The 18,437-nt window shown below is 38.4% G+C and overlaps 1 protein-coding gene across 4 annotated transcripts in view; it reads left to right on the plus strand.

Annotated features, from left to right (window-relative positions):
• Positions 1–18,437, plus strand: part of PARD3B (par-3 family cell polarity regulator beta) — a 377,310-nt gene that overhangs the window by 230,426 nt on the left and 128,447 nt on the right. For all 4 annotated transcript variants that reach the window (XM_065637273.1, XM_065637270.1, XM_065637271.1 and 1 more), the window contains 2 exons: positions 13,366–13,572; positions 14,559–14,793. In XM_065637273.1, the coding sequence (XP_065493345.1) occupies positions 13,366–13,572; positions 14,559–14,793 (442 nt within the window). The remainder of the gene's footprint in view (positions 1–13,365; positions 13,573–14,558; positions 14,794–18,437) is intronic.

Genomic DNA, 18,437 nt, shown 5'->3' on the forward strand with positions numbered 1-18,437 from the left:
GGAACCGTACAGAGTGATAGTTTAAAAAGATAAAGTATCCTAGCTATTGTAAATAAAATGGAGGGTCATGAGTTACAGGTCATAAGATTGAAGCTGGAATCTTAAAGCATTCATTTCATCCCCAGCTTCTGCAGATCAGCACAACCCTCTTTCCATGGTTTTTTTGGGTTGTTGGTTTTATTTAGCTTTGTGATTTTTGTTGTTTATTTGGTTGGGGTTTTTGGTTGCGGGGCGGGGGGAGTCTTGGTTGGGTTTAGTGCTTCCGTTAACTGGAGATGCAGGAATCTTGTGATACTCACCTAGAATTCAAGAAACCGTACAATGATCAAATGTAGAGCGACCTCTGCCCGGTTTGTTTCGAGCAGTTACTTACCCTGCACGCCGTCCTGCTCATCTCCGTGGTCCTCAAACATTAGCGACAGCTAAAGCTTCTGCAACAGGAACTCCTTTCAGACCTACATGACTTGGCATTAAAAGCTCCACCTCTTTCTTTCTGTCTTCTTACAGCAAATGCTTTACGATAAAATCTGAAAGACGGGAATGTAGGCATTTTTCAGGAGGTTTTTATAGCTAAAGAAGTTATTTCGGTAGTTGTTCTCCCAGTTTAATGATGACTTACAATGTATGAAGGGTCTTCACTTGCACTGTAATTTGCATTAGCAGAACAGAGTGCCCATTTTGTTAATGATTTTTAGAAAATGAAACCCAGGAATGACTGCTGGAGTAAACAGGATCAATAAACAACGAAAAGGCCAACGATACTTTAACAACTAAAACTGAAATATGCTTTTGCAATTTGAGCTTTCATGTGTTTGTTATCTTTGGTAGGGAATTGTTCTTAAACTTCAAATAGAATTTCTTAGTATCTTCATATAAATCAATAGCCTGTAGTTTTCAGTTAAGCAGTTTAATTGCTTAATCAGACAAAGAAAAATCTAGTGATTGAAATTTAGCAGTCAAATGGTATAAAGCAGTATCAATATTAGCTCTTACTCAAGGTAGCTGCTTTAGATCAAACTGAATGAACTAGAAGGTGGGATGTTTGTAATGTGCTTCAGCATACAGGAATATCATTTAAGTCTCCTAAGAGTTATGCACACAGACATTGAAGAATGACAGAATCAGCAATAAGAGTGTATTAAAACTGTCACAAAATACCAACTCTCAGTCAGAGGGCTTCTGTGTTAAAACAGATTTAAGGGTTGTTAGGTTTTTTAATAATCTATTTGGAGAAAAATTAACCCATTCTGTGATCAGCACCTAAGCAAGAAGGGACCCATCTGTCAGAACCAACTTGAAATAAACAGCAAAAACAGTTTGGAAGGACATCAGGAAATTCTTTGCTCAGCTCCTCTAAATTGCTTTTCAGAAGAAATGAAGCACTAATGCCTTTTAAAGGTGAGGAAGGAACTTGTCATATTAGCTTTGTTATGGGCTAATGCTTGCAGCATTCATTTAAAATACTGTACTTAGTTTAACAATTCAGGTTCAACCCAAATGTGAAATCTGAGTAAATTAATATTGTGCCAAAACATCTGTTTTTTCTGTTTAAAACAGAAACCATCTGAGGCATAGGAGCTTTAAGGGAACGTAGCAGGAGATGAACCGTACTTTACAAAGTGTTGACAAATCGTAAATAAGTCAGGGCAGAAACAGAGATCTGTAGTCTTACCGCTCAGAAGAGAGCCAGTATTGTGGAAGGACAGGTAGGCTTCATCAAAAATTATTAAAGGTACTGAATATTATTCTGGTTTGACTTGGTATAACACCAAATGCAGTGAGGTTTTGGCTCATGATTAGAGAGGTTCTGTGTGCTTCCGTAATGCAAGTAATGACTAATTGATAGAAACAGGAAGCAGTGTCGTCTTTGGGTTTGGGGTTTTTTTGTTTCTTTCTGTTCTGGACGCCTTCCGTCTGTAACACATCCCAAGAGGATAACAGGGGTCATACTGGATCATCCAAAAAATCTATATAGCCAATGTCCTCTTTCTGATATCACCAAATGCTAAAGCCTAACAAGAAATACGAAGATATTACAAGTTTGTAACTTATTTATCCAAGAGCTCTCCTTGCCTTCAAATATTCAGGGACTTGACTGAAGGCAAGAATAGTTTATATTTGCTAATATTCAATAGATTTTGCTTCTCTGGAGTTTTCTTGCTTCCCTTTGAACACTCTTAGTATCCACAACAACAACAAAACCTGTTAACATAAATGTCTGTCAGGGTTGTTGCTGTGAAGAGAAATTATGATTGATTACCCATTACTTTCTTTTTCTCTTACTGGTTGTGTTCGTATCTTGCTGTATCTTCCTGCTCCCTCCTGTGGGACTGCTTTTTTGCAGGGGGACCAATTAAACATATGGTAAAAGAACCATTACTTTTAAAAAATTCTCATAACATTAACATCAGTGTTTCAAAATCTGATTTTAGTTTTTTGATCTGAAGTAAATTCCTTAGTGTGCATCACTATCCAGTGTGAGGATTGACTTACTCATTGAAGGCTGAGGGAAGAAACTGCTGAACAGTTCTGCTTAGCTGTGTGATAATATGCATGCAGTTCTTAATTTATATAAATATTGCATTAATTGATTGCTGTAAGTCTATACACAACCACGGTATGGCTTGTTTTATCTTCTTGAGGAAATGGAGTGGCATGCATTTCACTGATCAACCAATTTTCCCTCTTAATGTGGAGGAAATACTGGTCCACAGTCAGAAAAAGACAAAAGAAGGCAATAATATTTCTTGAAAAATAGGGTACAGGGCAGAACAGAGATGCAAGTGTTCACTCTTGATACAGAAGAAACAAAAAGTTAGTATAATCATACAGATGCTGTAAGTTTTTTATGTAAGGTAAGCATTGAACAGCAGAGCTGGTTTTTTATAGAGTTGGTCAACCTGAAAAAGTTAAACTGCGGCACTAACCCCTGTAAAAAGGTGAAATAACATGTTCTGATATTACTAGAGAAATCTGCCAGAGCTGCTTAATATCCTTGAAACTGTTCAAAATGTTTGTGCGCATTTGCTCTTAATGTTCATGAGACTGGCTTTTATTGTAGTTGGAGCAAAAGCTTTTTAACTTCAAGAATGTTAGTGATACCTATTATTTAGTTTTAAGAATCGACTGAAGGGCTAGTAACACAGGTGATGGTATCTAGTTTTTGTATGCTTAAAGCGTTTAGAAATGCAACTGAGAAGCTTCATGATTGCAAAGAATGAAGTTTTATACCTTTATGTTGTGTGACTCTGTATATACAGCCAAATATATTTACCTTCGTGGGTAAGTAAACTGTGTGTTTATGGACAATATCTGGATTTTGAGGGTAAAGAGAGACCGATGTGCTATCCTTTTAGTATGAAATAAGCCAAATATAAAAATCAAAATGAGATTACTAGAAAGGAAGACATTTATTATTGCAAACAATTCAGAGTATTAAATGGCAATATGTCATTTGCAATATCACATTAGAATTTGAAAACTTCGTACCTTCTGACTTTCAAATTAGCATAACAGAAAAGGGTTAACAAAAATACATTTTATTTATTTGTGCTGTATATTTGGCAGCATTTCTTTGTACGCAGATTTATTTCCTGGTTGGTTGATGATCAACAGTAACTCCTGCTTTGCACATTAATATAATTACTTTGCCTCCGTGAAGGTGTTCTGGCCAGCAGTCAAGGCCCTACTAAAGTTGCCTGTCAGTCTCAAGCAAAAACAAAGCTGCAAATTAGTATTTCAAAAGTTAGCGTCATCCAGCATATACTAGATGGATTCCATCAATCTTGACCAGAGAACGAGCAAAACATCAGCAGAGGAGGAGGCCATTGCATAAAATAAGAAAAAGAGCAAATCAAAACACAGGGCTTGGGAAGCGTTCTTTTAAAAATACATAAATACGTGTTAATTTTTTAAATGCCATAGAAATAGGAAAAAGAAAACAGTGAAAATTTGCGGTATCGTAGATAAGCTCTCATGAGCTGCAGTTGGCAGAGGTGCTCTTGCATCAGAAAGTTCACATGATGTGCATAAAGCACGAGGTAAAATTTCAAAACTACTGATAATCTCTGATGATGCATCTTTGTGCTGCTTATACTTCTAAAGCTATTGCTTCTTTCCAGACCTTTGATCCCTTGAATAAGTAAAAAAGGCTTTCAAAGAGTAAGCAGGTGCCTACTGCAGTTAAATCATACTCTAAATTGTTCCATGCAGCAGGTCCATGAGCTTTTCTAATTTGCCATGTAACACACTGTAGCAATGCAAAACTGCATATTGAAAAGATCCTGAGCACGTAACTTCGTAATTGATAGAGTAACATCTTAAGGGCACTAAAAATTGCTGCAGGGGAAACAAAACTTAAAAGATCTGGGGAGGTTCCCGTTTCCTTGGGGGATATTAAAGGCTCGGTGCCCATTTGCTGAACATCTCACAATGTAATGAGTTTTCAAAAAAATACAGATTTGCAAAACCATCTTTATTTGATCTCTCATTCACATCCTCGCCAGTTTCTTTTTAAAAATAACCTTTTCATTGCAATGGCACATTGTGACATTCCTAGCAAGGGAGCCGCGAACCTCTTAAGGAAGGGCTGTACTAGACGTGGCCAAATAAATGTGAAGCGTGAAGTGGTAAATCGTATAGACTAGATCTCAGAGTTCACCAGTCTAACTAAAGTAGTATTTTAACTTTATATTTAAGCAAGGCTGGGATTGTAATCCAGTTGTGAGTCGTGTCTGCTAAAAGTGCAGAAGGCAGCCAGACATCAAGTGTGGATCTGTGTCACCGCAGAACAGTTTAACAAAATCCTTGGCTGCAGCGATTAAGAAGGAAAATTCCTTGCCATTTGTTCCCTGAGTTGGATATGATTTTTCTAAGGATTCAGTTTTGTGGAAGAAAGCCCTGAAAATACTTCCAATGGTTCAAGACCTACGAAGTAACTGTTCTCAATACTAAAGTCTTTATTTTACATATGTTCTCTTTGCTCACATGACTCTCTGCCTTCTTAAGTTTCCTGTTACATTTTGCAACGTATTTGAGCGCACAGGTTGAGGAGCATGTTGTGTGAGTATTCCTTCCTAGCTTCATCGTAGTTGTTGAAAATCTGCATGTGGAGTATCATTGTATGTTCACGTGCCTATGGGAATGCGTATGCATTTCTGTCCTGTACCTCAGGCACAAGTTTACCCAGATCCAACTAATGTTAGAGGAGAGAACCTAGACATGGAAATTAAACTTGCCTTCCCTCAAAGCTGTAGTGAAGGACCTAGTTCACAGCTTAATTGCGTGCAAAGCTTGAAAGGTTTCCTTTCAGACCTTTTTGAGTTATTGGTGAATAAGAGGATGAAAAAAAAAAAGGAGTATTACCTGGCTGGAAGAATGTACTTTTCCCACTCCTCAATTTTTCCGATATGGCAGGAAGGACGTGTATCTTTGGGTGTTTTTGTTTTTCTAAAAACAATCATCATCTGTGTAATGAGACCAAGCAAAGAACTTTCAGTCCAGAGGATAGTTAAAAAGGAAGGAGAAAGAAAAAGTTGAAGCATATCAGATAAAGCTAGCTTAAAGACCAAATATCACCACAACTGTGGATTCAGCTGTGAGGAATCTGCAATAAAATACTGTTATCAAACTTTTGAGCAATCAAATGATCTTAAAAATCTCACTAGGAAATCAAAACAACCTTTGCTGAAAACCTACATAATCCTTTCAAATTCTGTAGGGATTTTGAGTCGGAGCTCTGCCAGATAACTGTTTCTTTAATAGTAGGTTTGACAAAATTCTGCATATTCCCATTTGAAAGTTAGATTTTTGACATCAACTTTTCAAAACTGTTTCAAGACAAATATTATTAACCTTGCAAACAAAGCCATTTCAGAAGTATGCATGCCTTTGTGAATGGCCTCTGTGTGTAAATGTAGATAGATTGATTACAGGTGTGTATGTACCTTTTTTACAAGTTATCTGCTGGCAACTTCAAGCAAAATGTGCATTAATTTCCTAAACTGAAAATTAACCTATGCACTTTCTATTTAAACATGTACAAAGAAACAGAAGAGAATAGGTTCTCATAACTTCTGGGAATCAGTCTATAAACTAAACCAAATGTTGATCAGGAGCAAAAGATGCGAGTCCACTACTACTTCTGGTCTGCTTTCCTTTAAAGTGCTGTAAGGAACAAACTGTCTTGCATTTCTATGATATCAGGAGCCGCTAATCACTGGAAAAGGTGATTCTGGTTTTGTTCAGGGTGTATGAATAAAGGGTTATTATTGGAAATGGCTCATTTACTCTGTATGTGCCTGAGACACAAAGTCTGAGTCCTCTGGAGCTTTTGTAAATAGACATTTCAGAATCTTCCCAGACTGTGATGTTTGCCTGTTTGTAGCTGGCTAATCCAGAAGTGGTTCCCTGATAAGGTTAATGCCCAGTTAATTGCTCCTAGCCTTGACATACAGTTTAATTGCTACTTGGCCAGCACATGTTTGTTGCTACCTCTGCGTAGAATTCTAGCGGATGTAGCGATGCAAAACATGGACTGGTGGAGGGCAAACCAAATAAATACAGTATTTTATGTTCTTTTAATTCAGGGCCAAGTGGATTTGGATGAAGTGTTTATTTAGTTTGCTGGCTGCTTCAGATGCTGAGGCATATTGATTCCTTTTATTACTAGCAGCCATTTAACCTGACCTCCTCAGATCCAGTATTTTAAAAGCCATAAATTTTAACTTTAGTTATGAGCAAGGACTGAAATGCTGTGAAAGCCTTTTTATTAGCAGCGCTTTGCCTTACTCCATGTTCATGTGTCACCCATGGCAACAATATTTAGAGCATCTTAAATTAGAGCAGCCGATGGGCAGTTTGGGGGGGGGCAGCAATAAGGAGAGCTCATAAATATCTCAAGCATGTAGGATTCACTGGTCAGAGTGTGGGCAGGTGTACAAAAGCAATGCCATTATTAGCAAAACGGATCCTTTTCCCAGGTTATTTAGTTAAAAATCTAGCCTTTTTTTTTTTCTTGGTGTTAACATCCGCAACTAATGAAAAGCACACACAAAGGAAGACTTTTATATCATTTATTTTTTAATTGCAAGTTAAATTGGTGAATCGAAATGTATTTTATGTTTGTTGCCTTGGCTTGGCTTTTCTTTTACAATAATAATCTTCCGTGTTGCAGTAGTCTAAATGAATCCCCGAATGATGCTTAACGTAATGTTTAACGTGCAGCTTACAAGTGTTTATAAAAATGTGTCCAGGCCAAAACTTGATGCATAAAAATGACATACTACTTTTTCAAAAACAAAATGATTGTGAATAAAATAAGTGATATGAGAAAGTTTTTCTGCATTCATGTGTAAAGAAATTTTTTTTAAAAAGCTTTGAATTAACAAAGAAAAAAGAAAGCTTAATATGAACTTTTTTTCATCCTTTTATTTTGTTACTTCTGATTTAAATTAGTAATTTTCAAAAATGTTATTTCAGGCTTCGTGACCGAGTAATAATTCAGCAGTTTATTTCGAAATAGGCTTAAGGCTTAACAAAATAGATGGCAACCATGAACTGAACATAAGTATTGGCTTGCTTCCGTTCTGCTACTGAAGAAGTTTTTCTCTGTCCCACAGGTCAAAGGTAACACTCTAGATGTTGGCCTCATACCATTAAAAGTGAATTTGTTTAAATGTTAGTGCAGAGACTCTCACTTCGTGCTGAACTTTGGGGTGGAAACAAAAATATTGGTTTAGTTGGAGAAGTGTAATTTATGTTGATTAATCTCGGAAAGTGTCACATTTCCCAGTCTTTTAAAGCCGGATTGAAATGCTCGTCCTTACCTGAGGGCGGTTGTGGAAGGAGCAGTAAAGCAGTCGCAGGGCACTGAAATTTTCTTAGTGCCCATCAGTTTACAAGGTACCTGAAATCACCGGGGAATCATATTTTCTAAAATCTGGACTTCTTCCTGTGTGCATTGCTTTTCCTATCGCTATTTTCCTCTAGCAGGTTGTAACAGCGATATCTAAAATCAATTTGAGGTACATAAATATCCTTGAGGAGAAAGCTCCTGCTTTGTGGCAAGTCAGGTGGCTTAATTTATACTGGGACCAGTTGGAAGGGCAAGTGCTTTGGTCTGCGCCAACTGGAGAGAGAACACGAGCCTGCTGGAGGGGCAGAGATTCAAATGCAGACTGTTCACTGGACGCAGTGGAAGGTTATGGGAGAGGTTAAACTTGTGTAACCAAATGAAGCAAACTAATTATTTCAACAGATAACATCAGGCGTTCCTGTGTGCAAGGACAGGCTTGGCTGCGTTTTGTCCAACACGCAGCACTAACCCAGCAAACGCGTGTGCCATTTCTGAGTGCTTTTGCTTGAACCTCTTTCTTCTTTTTCTCCTAATTCTTAAATTTAATGTCGTTGCACTGTAAAACTTATTGGCATTTGTGAGACATTTAATGTTGTACATGTTATTCATTTTGAAATATTAACATGTTATATTACAGTGGTGTTTGGTAGTGATAAAACTATAGAAAACGGCAACACCAGCGTACATTTCTAAGATGACAGTTGTGCATTTTTGCCTCTTGCCTAATGGCTGCCTTATTCCGAGGCTTTCCTTGGTTCGGTTGGCTAAAGCTCAGTGTACCTTCTGGGCTGCAAATTGTGAACTGCTGTTATTCATAACTGAAATTGCAGTTTGTGCAAATATAGGCTAAATTGCAGTCATTATATGTAGTAAAATAGATTGAAATACCCGTAAATCTGAAGACTGTAGCTGACTCTTTCAATCAGAGAACTTGTTAAATTCTCCCAGGCTTTGATTTCTCTTTCTTAGATTTTTTTTTTTTTTTTCCTGTCAGGTGTGGGGTCGTTCTGTGTTCAGTATTCCTGCTTCTAATCTGGAATGCTTGGTTTGAGGTATAAAATGAGCAAAACCATGCATGTTGTCTTTAATATGTGAGGTAGATAGTTAATATGTGACAAGTATAGTTATTTTTCATTTGCTTTTTGTCAAGACCCTCATAATCTTTTCTATGCTACCTGTATAAACTAGTGTTGAAGAAAAGGCTACAGTATGATCTAAGGTTGTTCTACAAAAATGCCCTATTAAAGCTCTTTATTTGAAAGATCACAAGTTAAATGATGTAATGACTTTCAAATTCCTCCTTCCTGAATCATTCTCTACATTGAATCAATAGATGATTGAGGAGGTATCTGAATATAAAAATACAAGTGAGAGTAAAAAATCCTTTGCAGTTGTGCATACTGTAAATCCTACCACAGATAAATGAAACTACATTAAACAAAATGGTTCAGAAAGAACTGAACATGAATTAGTTTGTCACCACATAATGTTGCAGTCCTGTGGGTAAGAACCAGTCTACCTATTATTTGATGTTTATGGCATATGGTAATAATGACAAATGTTTTCTGTTTTGCCCTACAGCTTATTTAAAGGGATGCTCACAGTTTACACTTTATACAGCAATTTATTTAGAGGTAAATTTCCAGAAGGAGCTAAGGTGAGAATAAAGCAGTCAGGTCTTACTGGTTTTCTCTTGCCTTTTGTATCTTTGGACATCTTTCGCTTGGGTAACAGATATGGTTCATTCTCATACAACAGGTATCCCAGCAGCAGGGATATATTTTGACTAAATTCTGCTGAGGGGCCTATTTTGCCAGCCTGATACCTGCATAATTTGATTCTGTCCAACAGAAATCCTGCTTTTTCCTTCCTGAACAAAAGTTGGGGTGTTTCTGAAACCATGCCTGCTATCCTAATCTCTGCAGGCACAACGTAAAGTTAGCAATACAGTAATTTGCATAAAAAAAAAAACCAAACCAAACAAAACCCAAACATATATGTGATCTGTGAATGGATTGTATTTTGAAAATCATATGTGTGTCAAAAGATATTCTAAACATTCCTCAGTTCCTTTAGGGTAGAGATAACTACGGTTAGGTTGGTCGGGTTGGGGTAGGCCCCAGTTGGGCCTCATGAATGTTCTCCAAGGTGCGTCTCATGTGCCGTGCAGTAGGAACCAGTAAATACAGAGCCACACTATTTATGATCCATTACTACTTTGTGTTTGTTCTAGTTTTCTAATTTCGGTGACACTTTCCTTTTTTTCTTCATGACTGTTTTTTTGCATTGCTATAATTTCAAAATATAAATAGTAAATCAGCCTAGCTAACACAACTATGTTCCTCCCAATAATAACCTTTAGGCATATTAATATAGTTTCAGTTTTCAAGAAGAATCATTATCTAGAAAGTAAAATTAGTGATAAATATATAAAATGTTTAGTGTGTAGGGCGTCTTAGGAGTTGTATTTCATTTAGAGTGGCAATGATTCATGGCTTCTCTTCAATTCTGCTCTCTCTACGCACACCTTTGGGTTGGTTTGCGTTGCCCACAATGCTGTGCCATTTGTTTCCCTTTGATTTTCATGATTGACATCTTGCTTTTGGCGTGTTTCCTTCTACTGGGCTATAAAGTAAAGAAAGGAATGTGCAGATGTGGGGAAAAGAAAAGCCTGGAAATACCTGAAACTAATAATAGTAGTAATAAAATAACAGAAAGCAGATTTATATTTGCTAGTACGTTAAGAAAAAGAAAAATCTGCGGTAGCCACGTTGGCACTGAGCAGAAAATTAATGTATGTGTGATATCATCTTTCAGTTAAAGCATGATAACAGTATCATCTATGAACCAGCAACTTGGCTTCATCTAGACATAGGCAGGTACTGATGTCAGTTGTTTTCTCTCATAAATTCAGTAGAGATGCATAAAGTAATTCACCATTTATAGAAAAAATAAAGTGGATTCTTTATTTGACTTTTTATCATTGTACCACAAGAAGCAGTAAAATGAGGGCTCAAGAATTTAAAATCCATAAAAAGAGACATTTTTGCACAGTGAACTATTAAATTTCTCATTGCTGAACTGGTTTTTGGTATTTAAAATCTGGGTAGAGCTAGATACATACGCACACATAAACACACACCACTCACCTCCAGAAATGCCTGTTAATAACATGTAAAAGATGAGAGAGATTTTTTTGATGTTTATTTGTTGGGGTTTTGTTCGTTTATTTTTTTTGCCCATGAGGAAAAATTCACATTTTCAGGCTTAGATACCAGTGTGGAAGAAAGTGGACTGGTCTCCCTGCTTAGGAAAGCTCCTCAGCTTCTGTATCTTTAGTTGTGAGCTAATACGTGATTGCTGCAGCCTTAAAATGAACGGGGAAAAAAATAATAAAATAAAAGCTGAATTGCAAAAATATGAAGTCCTCACTGAAAACCCTGGTGAGAACGTCCAAGGATGTAAACTCCTTGACTGAATGCTCCCTTTAATGAGGTTGCGTTCCTACTACTGTCATCAATAAGAAAAAATGCAATTATTTTTCACCTAGGTTCACATGCTGCTTCACAGGTGGATTTTCATGGCAATAGTGAGAAACTTCCAGTTCTGCCAGGGAAATTTCAGAATAAATTATTACAGTCTTAGAAAGGGGCAACTAAATGCTTAGTACTAGTCTGTGACTAAAGGTTCTCAGTAAGTTTTTGAATAAATGAGTACACCTTTTAAATGGTAGAACACAGGAAGATCATGGATAAACTTTAACTGTCTGTTCCAGTGAAGGAGAAATACAGTTAATCTTTGCCAGTTCATACTGTCCTTTAAAGTAACACGTTACTTGATCATCTTAAGCAATGAAGTAACCATAAAGCAATTCTGTTTCTTTGGGGGACATTAGGAAACAAACAAACAAAAAACCACACAAACCACAGTTTTCCAAGGTAGTGATGTTCTGAATTTACTTGGTAGCTAAAGAGTGCTCCATTTAGTTTCTTTTTTCCTCTTTCCAGTAGCAAACTGAAAATCCTACATGAAAGTCCTGTAAGAGTTCCCTTGAAAACATCCAAAAACCAGGAAGTTATTGCTGGTTACTACTACAATGAATTCCTCATGGGGCTTTCAATGTTAGGACAAAATAGCAAAATAAAGACTATTTATACAGAAAGAAACATACTTTGCCAACAACTCCTTCTCAGCCTGAGAGAGGCACCACGGTGCTGCTTACTAATGCACAAGTTTTTAGTGGTTTTAAGCACCTTCATGTTGCATTCAAGTCATTGCTCTAACACCATTTTAGCACTTGCTAATTTGGCAGCAGTGGTATTCTGCAGGACGGCAATTAGTGAACAAACGAAGGTTGCGCTGTGTGAAGAGCAACCAGGCTGCCCTTGAACTTGTCTCCACACACCCCCACAATTCCCCGCTCCCCCTTATTTTCAGCTGTGTATCAGTCAGCAGGTAATGGAAGTGTAAATTGCTTTATGTAGACACTACTGATGAGTCTCTATTTGGTGCCACTTCTTTGCTTTTTTCCTTTTAGGAATTCACTGATCACACTGTTTTAGTTCAGAAATACCTGCACTCTAGGATTGCTAAAGTCGCAGCATATAGTACTAACATATCTGTATTTTCTGTGATCCTAGAATCTCTTCAAGCATGACAGCATATAGACATGTACGTGAAGGTCTCCTGTTCTTTATTCTTCTGTTACTTCTGTTAGTATCACTTAAAAGCTGAAAACAAAAGCATTTGTGTTCTCGAAGACAGAAGGCATATTGCAAGGCAAAGTCTCTTCCTCATTGTCACTATATCACAGTTACTGTTCTGCCATGTAAAAACTAAGTAGATGCTACAAAGGCTTTTAAATTAGGCTGTGAATTTCTTCATTGATTTTGGTATTCAAAGAGAGGAAAGGTTTGGGAGACTTGGGAAGGTATTGCTGTTTTTTGTATGAAGTGCTTTCTTGTACCTCTAAACAAGGAAAAGGCAGTAACATCAGTTATGTTAAGCTATATTTTGCTGGAAATAGTTGTTTCTTGAAAAACCTGCTGTGTGTGTTGATATCATAGCACCAGTTTTCAGCTTGAAGAAAAAGGTTGGATAAGACTGTGAGAAAACTAATAATATCTTCTCACAAGAGAAATGTGTTTGAAAATATCAACCGTTCATACAACCTGACTCATTGTGAAAACCAAAACTCTTGTTGTGTAACTGTTTGTGAGCCGAAGGATCATGTTCTCCTTGAGATCGCTGTGAAAGGGGGAAGAAGCGACCCCATCCTTACCACTGCTTCCAGGTGACACGCGTGAGCCAGCTACTGCCCATCGCTGCCGCTCTGAAAACTCCTCCGAGTCTGAACGGGGATATCTACTGAACTAGGTTTAACTTGTATGTTATTTTTAGAACAAATTACACTGATTGCCTACTATTTTAAAGGCCGCAAGTAATAAAGTACACAATGAAATGTATCTGACTAGTTTCAGGTATAAAAAACTTAACTATCTGTTTTCCAGACTCTTCCGGCAAAGATTTCGGTCCTACCCTGGGACTGAAGAAGTCCAGTTCTCTTGAGAGTCTTCAGACTGCCGTGGCTGAAGTTAGGAAGAATGAGCTCCCTTTTCACAGACCCAGGCCTCACGTGGTCCGTGGTCGAGGGTGTAATGAGAGTTTCCGAGCTGCCATTGACAAGTCTTACGACGGACCTGAAGATGGAGAAGAAGGTATGATGCTAATGGCACTTATTGGGGAAGCCACCTTCACTTAGCACTGCTGGAGGCCAGCTCACTGAAGCACATAAGCAAGCGATTTAGTCCGATTGAAGTTGATCACGTTTTAAAAGCTGCTCATGTGTTCCACTGAATAGAGCTGTCTTTGGAGTACCCCTTCCAACCTTGACGGGGTTTAGTGTAAAGTCTTTCGCTGATCTCCTTTGGGGCAGGGGTGGGTTGGAGGATTTAGAACTCAATCCTTAAATAATTATATTTTTCAACTTCAAGAAGCAGCTGTCTTCTTCAGATTACATTAAAAATTATCTTGCTTGTTTTACGGAGCTGTCTACAATTCCCCCTTCTCCAACCAGGAAATTCGTTTCCTCTTTCAAAGACGGCAGAGGGTATTGATAGCACCCTGCTGCTCATTCTGTCACCACGGGCTTGTAGGCCCCAGTCTGGAAATATGTCTCGTTTAGCATGACGCATAAAACTGTGCTTGAGCTCCCCGAATAGAAACAACTCAGCTCTTCTCCAACCAGACAGAAAAGTTTATCTATTTCTTGTTCAGCCATTAAAATAGAAAGATTCCAGGGAGGGAATGAAATAGTTTTATTATGTAGGTTGGTTATATCAGTCACCGGAATCTCTTGTTGAAGTAACCTCTCAGTGTTTGCATCCCAGCGTGGCAGTTTTCTAGAGCTGATAGAGGTTAACAAGCTAGATTTCAAATAAAAGTGTTTTACCACGTCAAGATTCTTGTATCAAGAATAAATAACAACTAGAAAACAGGTCACTAAAATAACTCTGTATTTGATTTACAATAGAAATCTGCTTGAATTTGCTAGATATATTTAGTCTGCTTTTTAAATTATTCAGCTAAATGAGTAAGTGTTGTGAGTCATTTGAGCACTTTGTAGACGCTCATGCTGTATTTGATGTGTTTGCGTTTTGGTGGCCCCCAGCCATCCTCACTGCTGCTTCTCCATTCTGTGCAGATGGTTTCTCTGATAAGAGCTCTCACTCTGGTCAAGAAGCTCAGAACGTGGAATCTGCCTCTCCAGGGAACCTTGAAATAGAAGATGCAGAAACCAAAGCAAAAAAAGACAAAAAAAATAGAGAGAAAGAGAAGAAAAAGGAAAAGGGTAAATCGAAAATCAAAGAGAAGAAAAGGAAGGAAGAAAACGAAGATCCAGAAAAGAAAAAGAAGAAAGGCTTTGGTGTCATGTTGAGGTACGGCATTTTAAAGAGCAAAACAGCCACCTATTCTCTTTATAACGTAGGAAACAAATCATGTTCTCATAAAGTAGTGGAACAATTATTTCACTTGGACTCAAAGTAATGTTTATGTTATTTAAAAAGAAAGCAGTTTATACTTTTACACTAAACTTGTAGCTGAGGCAGAAGACATTTGGCAGACAAAATGTCTTTTTGTGCCTTTGAAATTCATTCCCATATGTCAGAAAAGATTCAAGGTTTCAGGCTCAAAACAAGCGTGCGTCGTTGGGGGAGGCTTTGTAGGGAATATTTCTGAGTAATCCATGACCCGCTCCCACGCTCAGACCTTTGCCTTCTCTTCCCTTGCTTATCTGCTTCCCTCACAAGCTTTGGGGGGAATAGGATTGCTCGTGTTACTCCGAACAGCATTAGTAACATTTGTAGTTATGATAAAACCTTTGCTTTGCATCTCCAGCCATTGCCTGCAGTGCTCAAAAGCTCACCATCCTCCCTGCCCAGCGTGCAAACGCTTGGATTTCTTCTGTGGCTATTGGTTGGGTTTGCATCTCTGCAATCAGCAGAAATTAGACAAAGTTCTTCAGGCCGTTTCCTTGCTATTGCTGGAGCCTTTGGTGCTCCAGGCGCTCTGGTTGCTATCACCCCTGCCTCTGGTACCTGTTTAATCTATTGAGGATTAAGGCGTTTCCATTTAATTAGGTCTATACAATTAGTAGAGGGCGTGTGAATGAAATTTTGTCATCACCTGGAGGAGATTAGACTGTGTGGTTGCTTGTGGCACTGGACGCTTAATGTCAGCTGGAGGAGGCTGTTGGTGTTTCTTAGCATGCTGCATTGTATACAAGTCAGATACATAGAAAAGCCACAGTCATTGCTTAGGCAGAGATACATTTAACGAGTAATCTGAAAAATTCAGCTGCAAGATCATTCACTTACAATTATATATGAACTTGCGTTGCAGCTTTCTGTTGATAGGTCCTCTGGAGCCAAATGGCTCGTGTTATATTGACATGGAAGGTTTTAGCTGACTTTCTTCCGTGTATCGTTAATAAGATTCCTCAAAATTGTCCTTTCAGCTTTTGAACACTGTAGAGATCTTGTAAAAAAATTACAGGCATGCTTATGTGCTAAATTTGCATTATTTCAGCAGTTGTTAGTGTCGGTAAGATGAAGGTTTGTGAGCACACCAGTCCACATTCAGATGGGGCTCTTCAGGCATGCTGAGCAGGAACATCCTCACACCTGGGCATTTGTGTTCATGTATTTGTGTTCACACTGTTTAAAGACATAGGGCTTAACATGGAACAGTAGTCAAAACACTGAATAATTAGGAGGGTGACTTCAGCAGCGCTCTTGTATATCTGAAGCCTTGCGTCTATTTTCATTCTTCTTTTTAACTCTTTGGTGTGTATGGGGCTGTTGGAAGAGGAGGGGAGTGACACAGAGGTCTGACAAAAGCATAAGTATTCTGTTTCATGTATCACTGGGAGATTCGAAGCCTGAAGTGCAAAGTCTTGCTTACGGGGGTGTGATGCCTGAGCTAGAAAGAACATGGGATGACATCAGAATCCAAAAAAAGCGATTGTAGGTGACAAAAAAAAATCTGATAATGATCAACATGCAAAGCTGGGAACAATAGATTACCATTCTTAGTGATGCCCTTTTTCAGAGTATATTTCACATTTTGGTTGTACACAACCTTTACACATCTGTTCTTTTCGTAGGCTTGCTTTTTATTTAGATTGGTAGTCTTCCAAGCAGACAGTAATCATTACTAGTATTTATTTATCCGTATGGTAGCACAGAATGGGACTTTCTATCCCACACCATTGAAAATCTCTACAAAGCCACACAGATGGAAGCACCAGCTTATAATGAACAGAGAAAGAGTTTTTTGTAAGAGCCAGGAGGATTTTAGAGGTTCTGGGTTCTCAACAGCATTTCTTCTTAGGATGTAGCAAATTGTTCTTGAAAAGAAATTCCCTCCTGAGAAGGTGAGAGTCTTGGGGAATCCCGGCTGTGATAGAAGTGAAAGAAGGGCGATGACCTGTAAAGATTGAACAAGAGGGTTTACAAAGGAATTGGGGACTACATGTCCTGCTCAAGATTAGCAAAACCAGGCTGGTATTTTTTCAGGGAGAAACTGCTGTGGAGGACAGGAAAGAAAAAAACAATTAATTATTTTAAAAGAAATAATCAGAAGCTAATGGAGGAACTTAGAAGGTGTCAAATACTGACTGAATACCAGATTCAAGAGGTATTTTTCGAACTGCAGTTTTGCACTGATGTGAAGAGTGAGGAGTGAGTGTCAGGAGGGCTGGGGAGGAAGAGACTGCAGTCAGAAGGTTTAAATGATCAAGTATTTTAGCAGCACGGATGGAAAGAAACAGCCAGATTTTTTTATGACATCGTGGAGATGAAACTGGCGTGTTTCGTTGGTAGAACATCTGTGGAAGGAAAGAGAGAAGCTGAAGGCGACAAAGTTGTGAGTTGCTGCAGCAGGCAAGGTGACTACTAATTCTTGGTAGCTTAAGAGAAAGAAGTAGAGAAGTATTTAGAAACAGAGATGAGCTCGGTTTTCGACATGCTGAGTTTAAACTGGAAGGGGGACTTGCCGTAGGAGGCATTGGAAATGTCAACACCATAAGGGAGCAGAAAGCTGGATGGAGAGGAAACCTTTGGTGTGCTTTTTGTAGATACGGTGGTAGCTGCACTGTGATCCATGTGGGAGACCACCAAAATGGGGGACGGGGAACAGAGCCCCTGACAGGAGAGAAAACCCCTTTGCTCTGTTCAGAGCTATTTCAGCTGTGCCTCCATACGTCTGTGCTGCGTAGATGCATCCAAACAGGAAAACAGACTTGCTGAACCCGTGTCAAGGTTGGGTTGAGATAAGCAGGAGATGGTCATCTGTGGTGGAAGCGCCAGGACCAGAAGGACAAAGAAAATATTTCAGAGATCTCGCCAGAAAGCTCAGTGCTAATGAAGACATATGCACTTTCTGGTGAGTGACTGGAGGTCAGCTGTACAGGATGAAGTAAAGTAGAATTTGAGCCTAAAAGCAGCTACTGGAAAAGTCCCATTCATCTGCCATGAGGCTTTTGTGCTATACTTGCTGGATCACGTACACAGCTATAACAAGTTTTATCTTGATTCTATATCCATGTGAGTTGGCTTGTTTCTGCCTTATAATCAATAACAAAGCATTTCAAGATATTAAAACTAAACCCAAGTATTTGTCTGTAGTACAAGAAGTGTGGAGCTTTAGTCTTTTGCATCTGAGATTTTTGAACATATTGGAATTGCTACTGCATTGGGTTTTTACTTTTTTTTTTTAAATTTAACAACAGAAAATAGCAAAGCTGTTAGCAGTTGCTAACAGATTTCACTTAGTGCCTCATCTGTTGCTCAGCTGCTATTTACTTGTAGTTCCTGGTCTTTTTTTACACATACAAAAAAGAGAATGATTGCTTTCCTGCTAAGGTTTTCCTGGATCGAAGCTTTATTTAGGTGGCTGTGATTCAGAGAGACCATCAAGAAATCATGCTTTTATTTTTGTAATAATTGTTTTTAGAAATGTCCTTTTGTTTTACCCAGTGTTAACTGGAACTCTTGGCTGCAGCATTTTAATGACTGTGGCA

This window comes from Caloenas nicobarica, chromosome 6 (assembly GCF_036013445.1).
Source record: "Caloenas nicobarica isolate bCalNic1 chromosome 6, bCalNic1.hap1, whole genome shotgun sequence".
Lineage (NCBI taxonomy): Eukaryota > Metazoa > Chordata > Aves > Columbiformes > Columbidae > Caloenas > Caloenas nicobarica.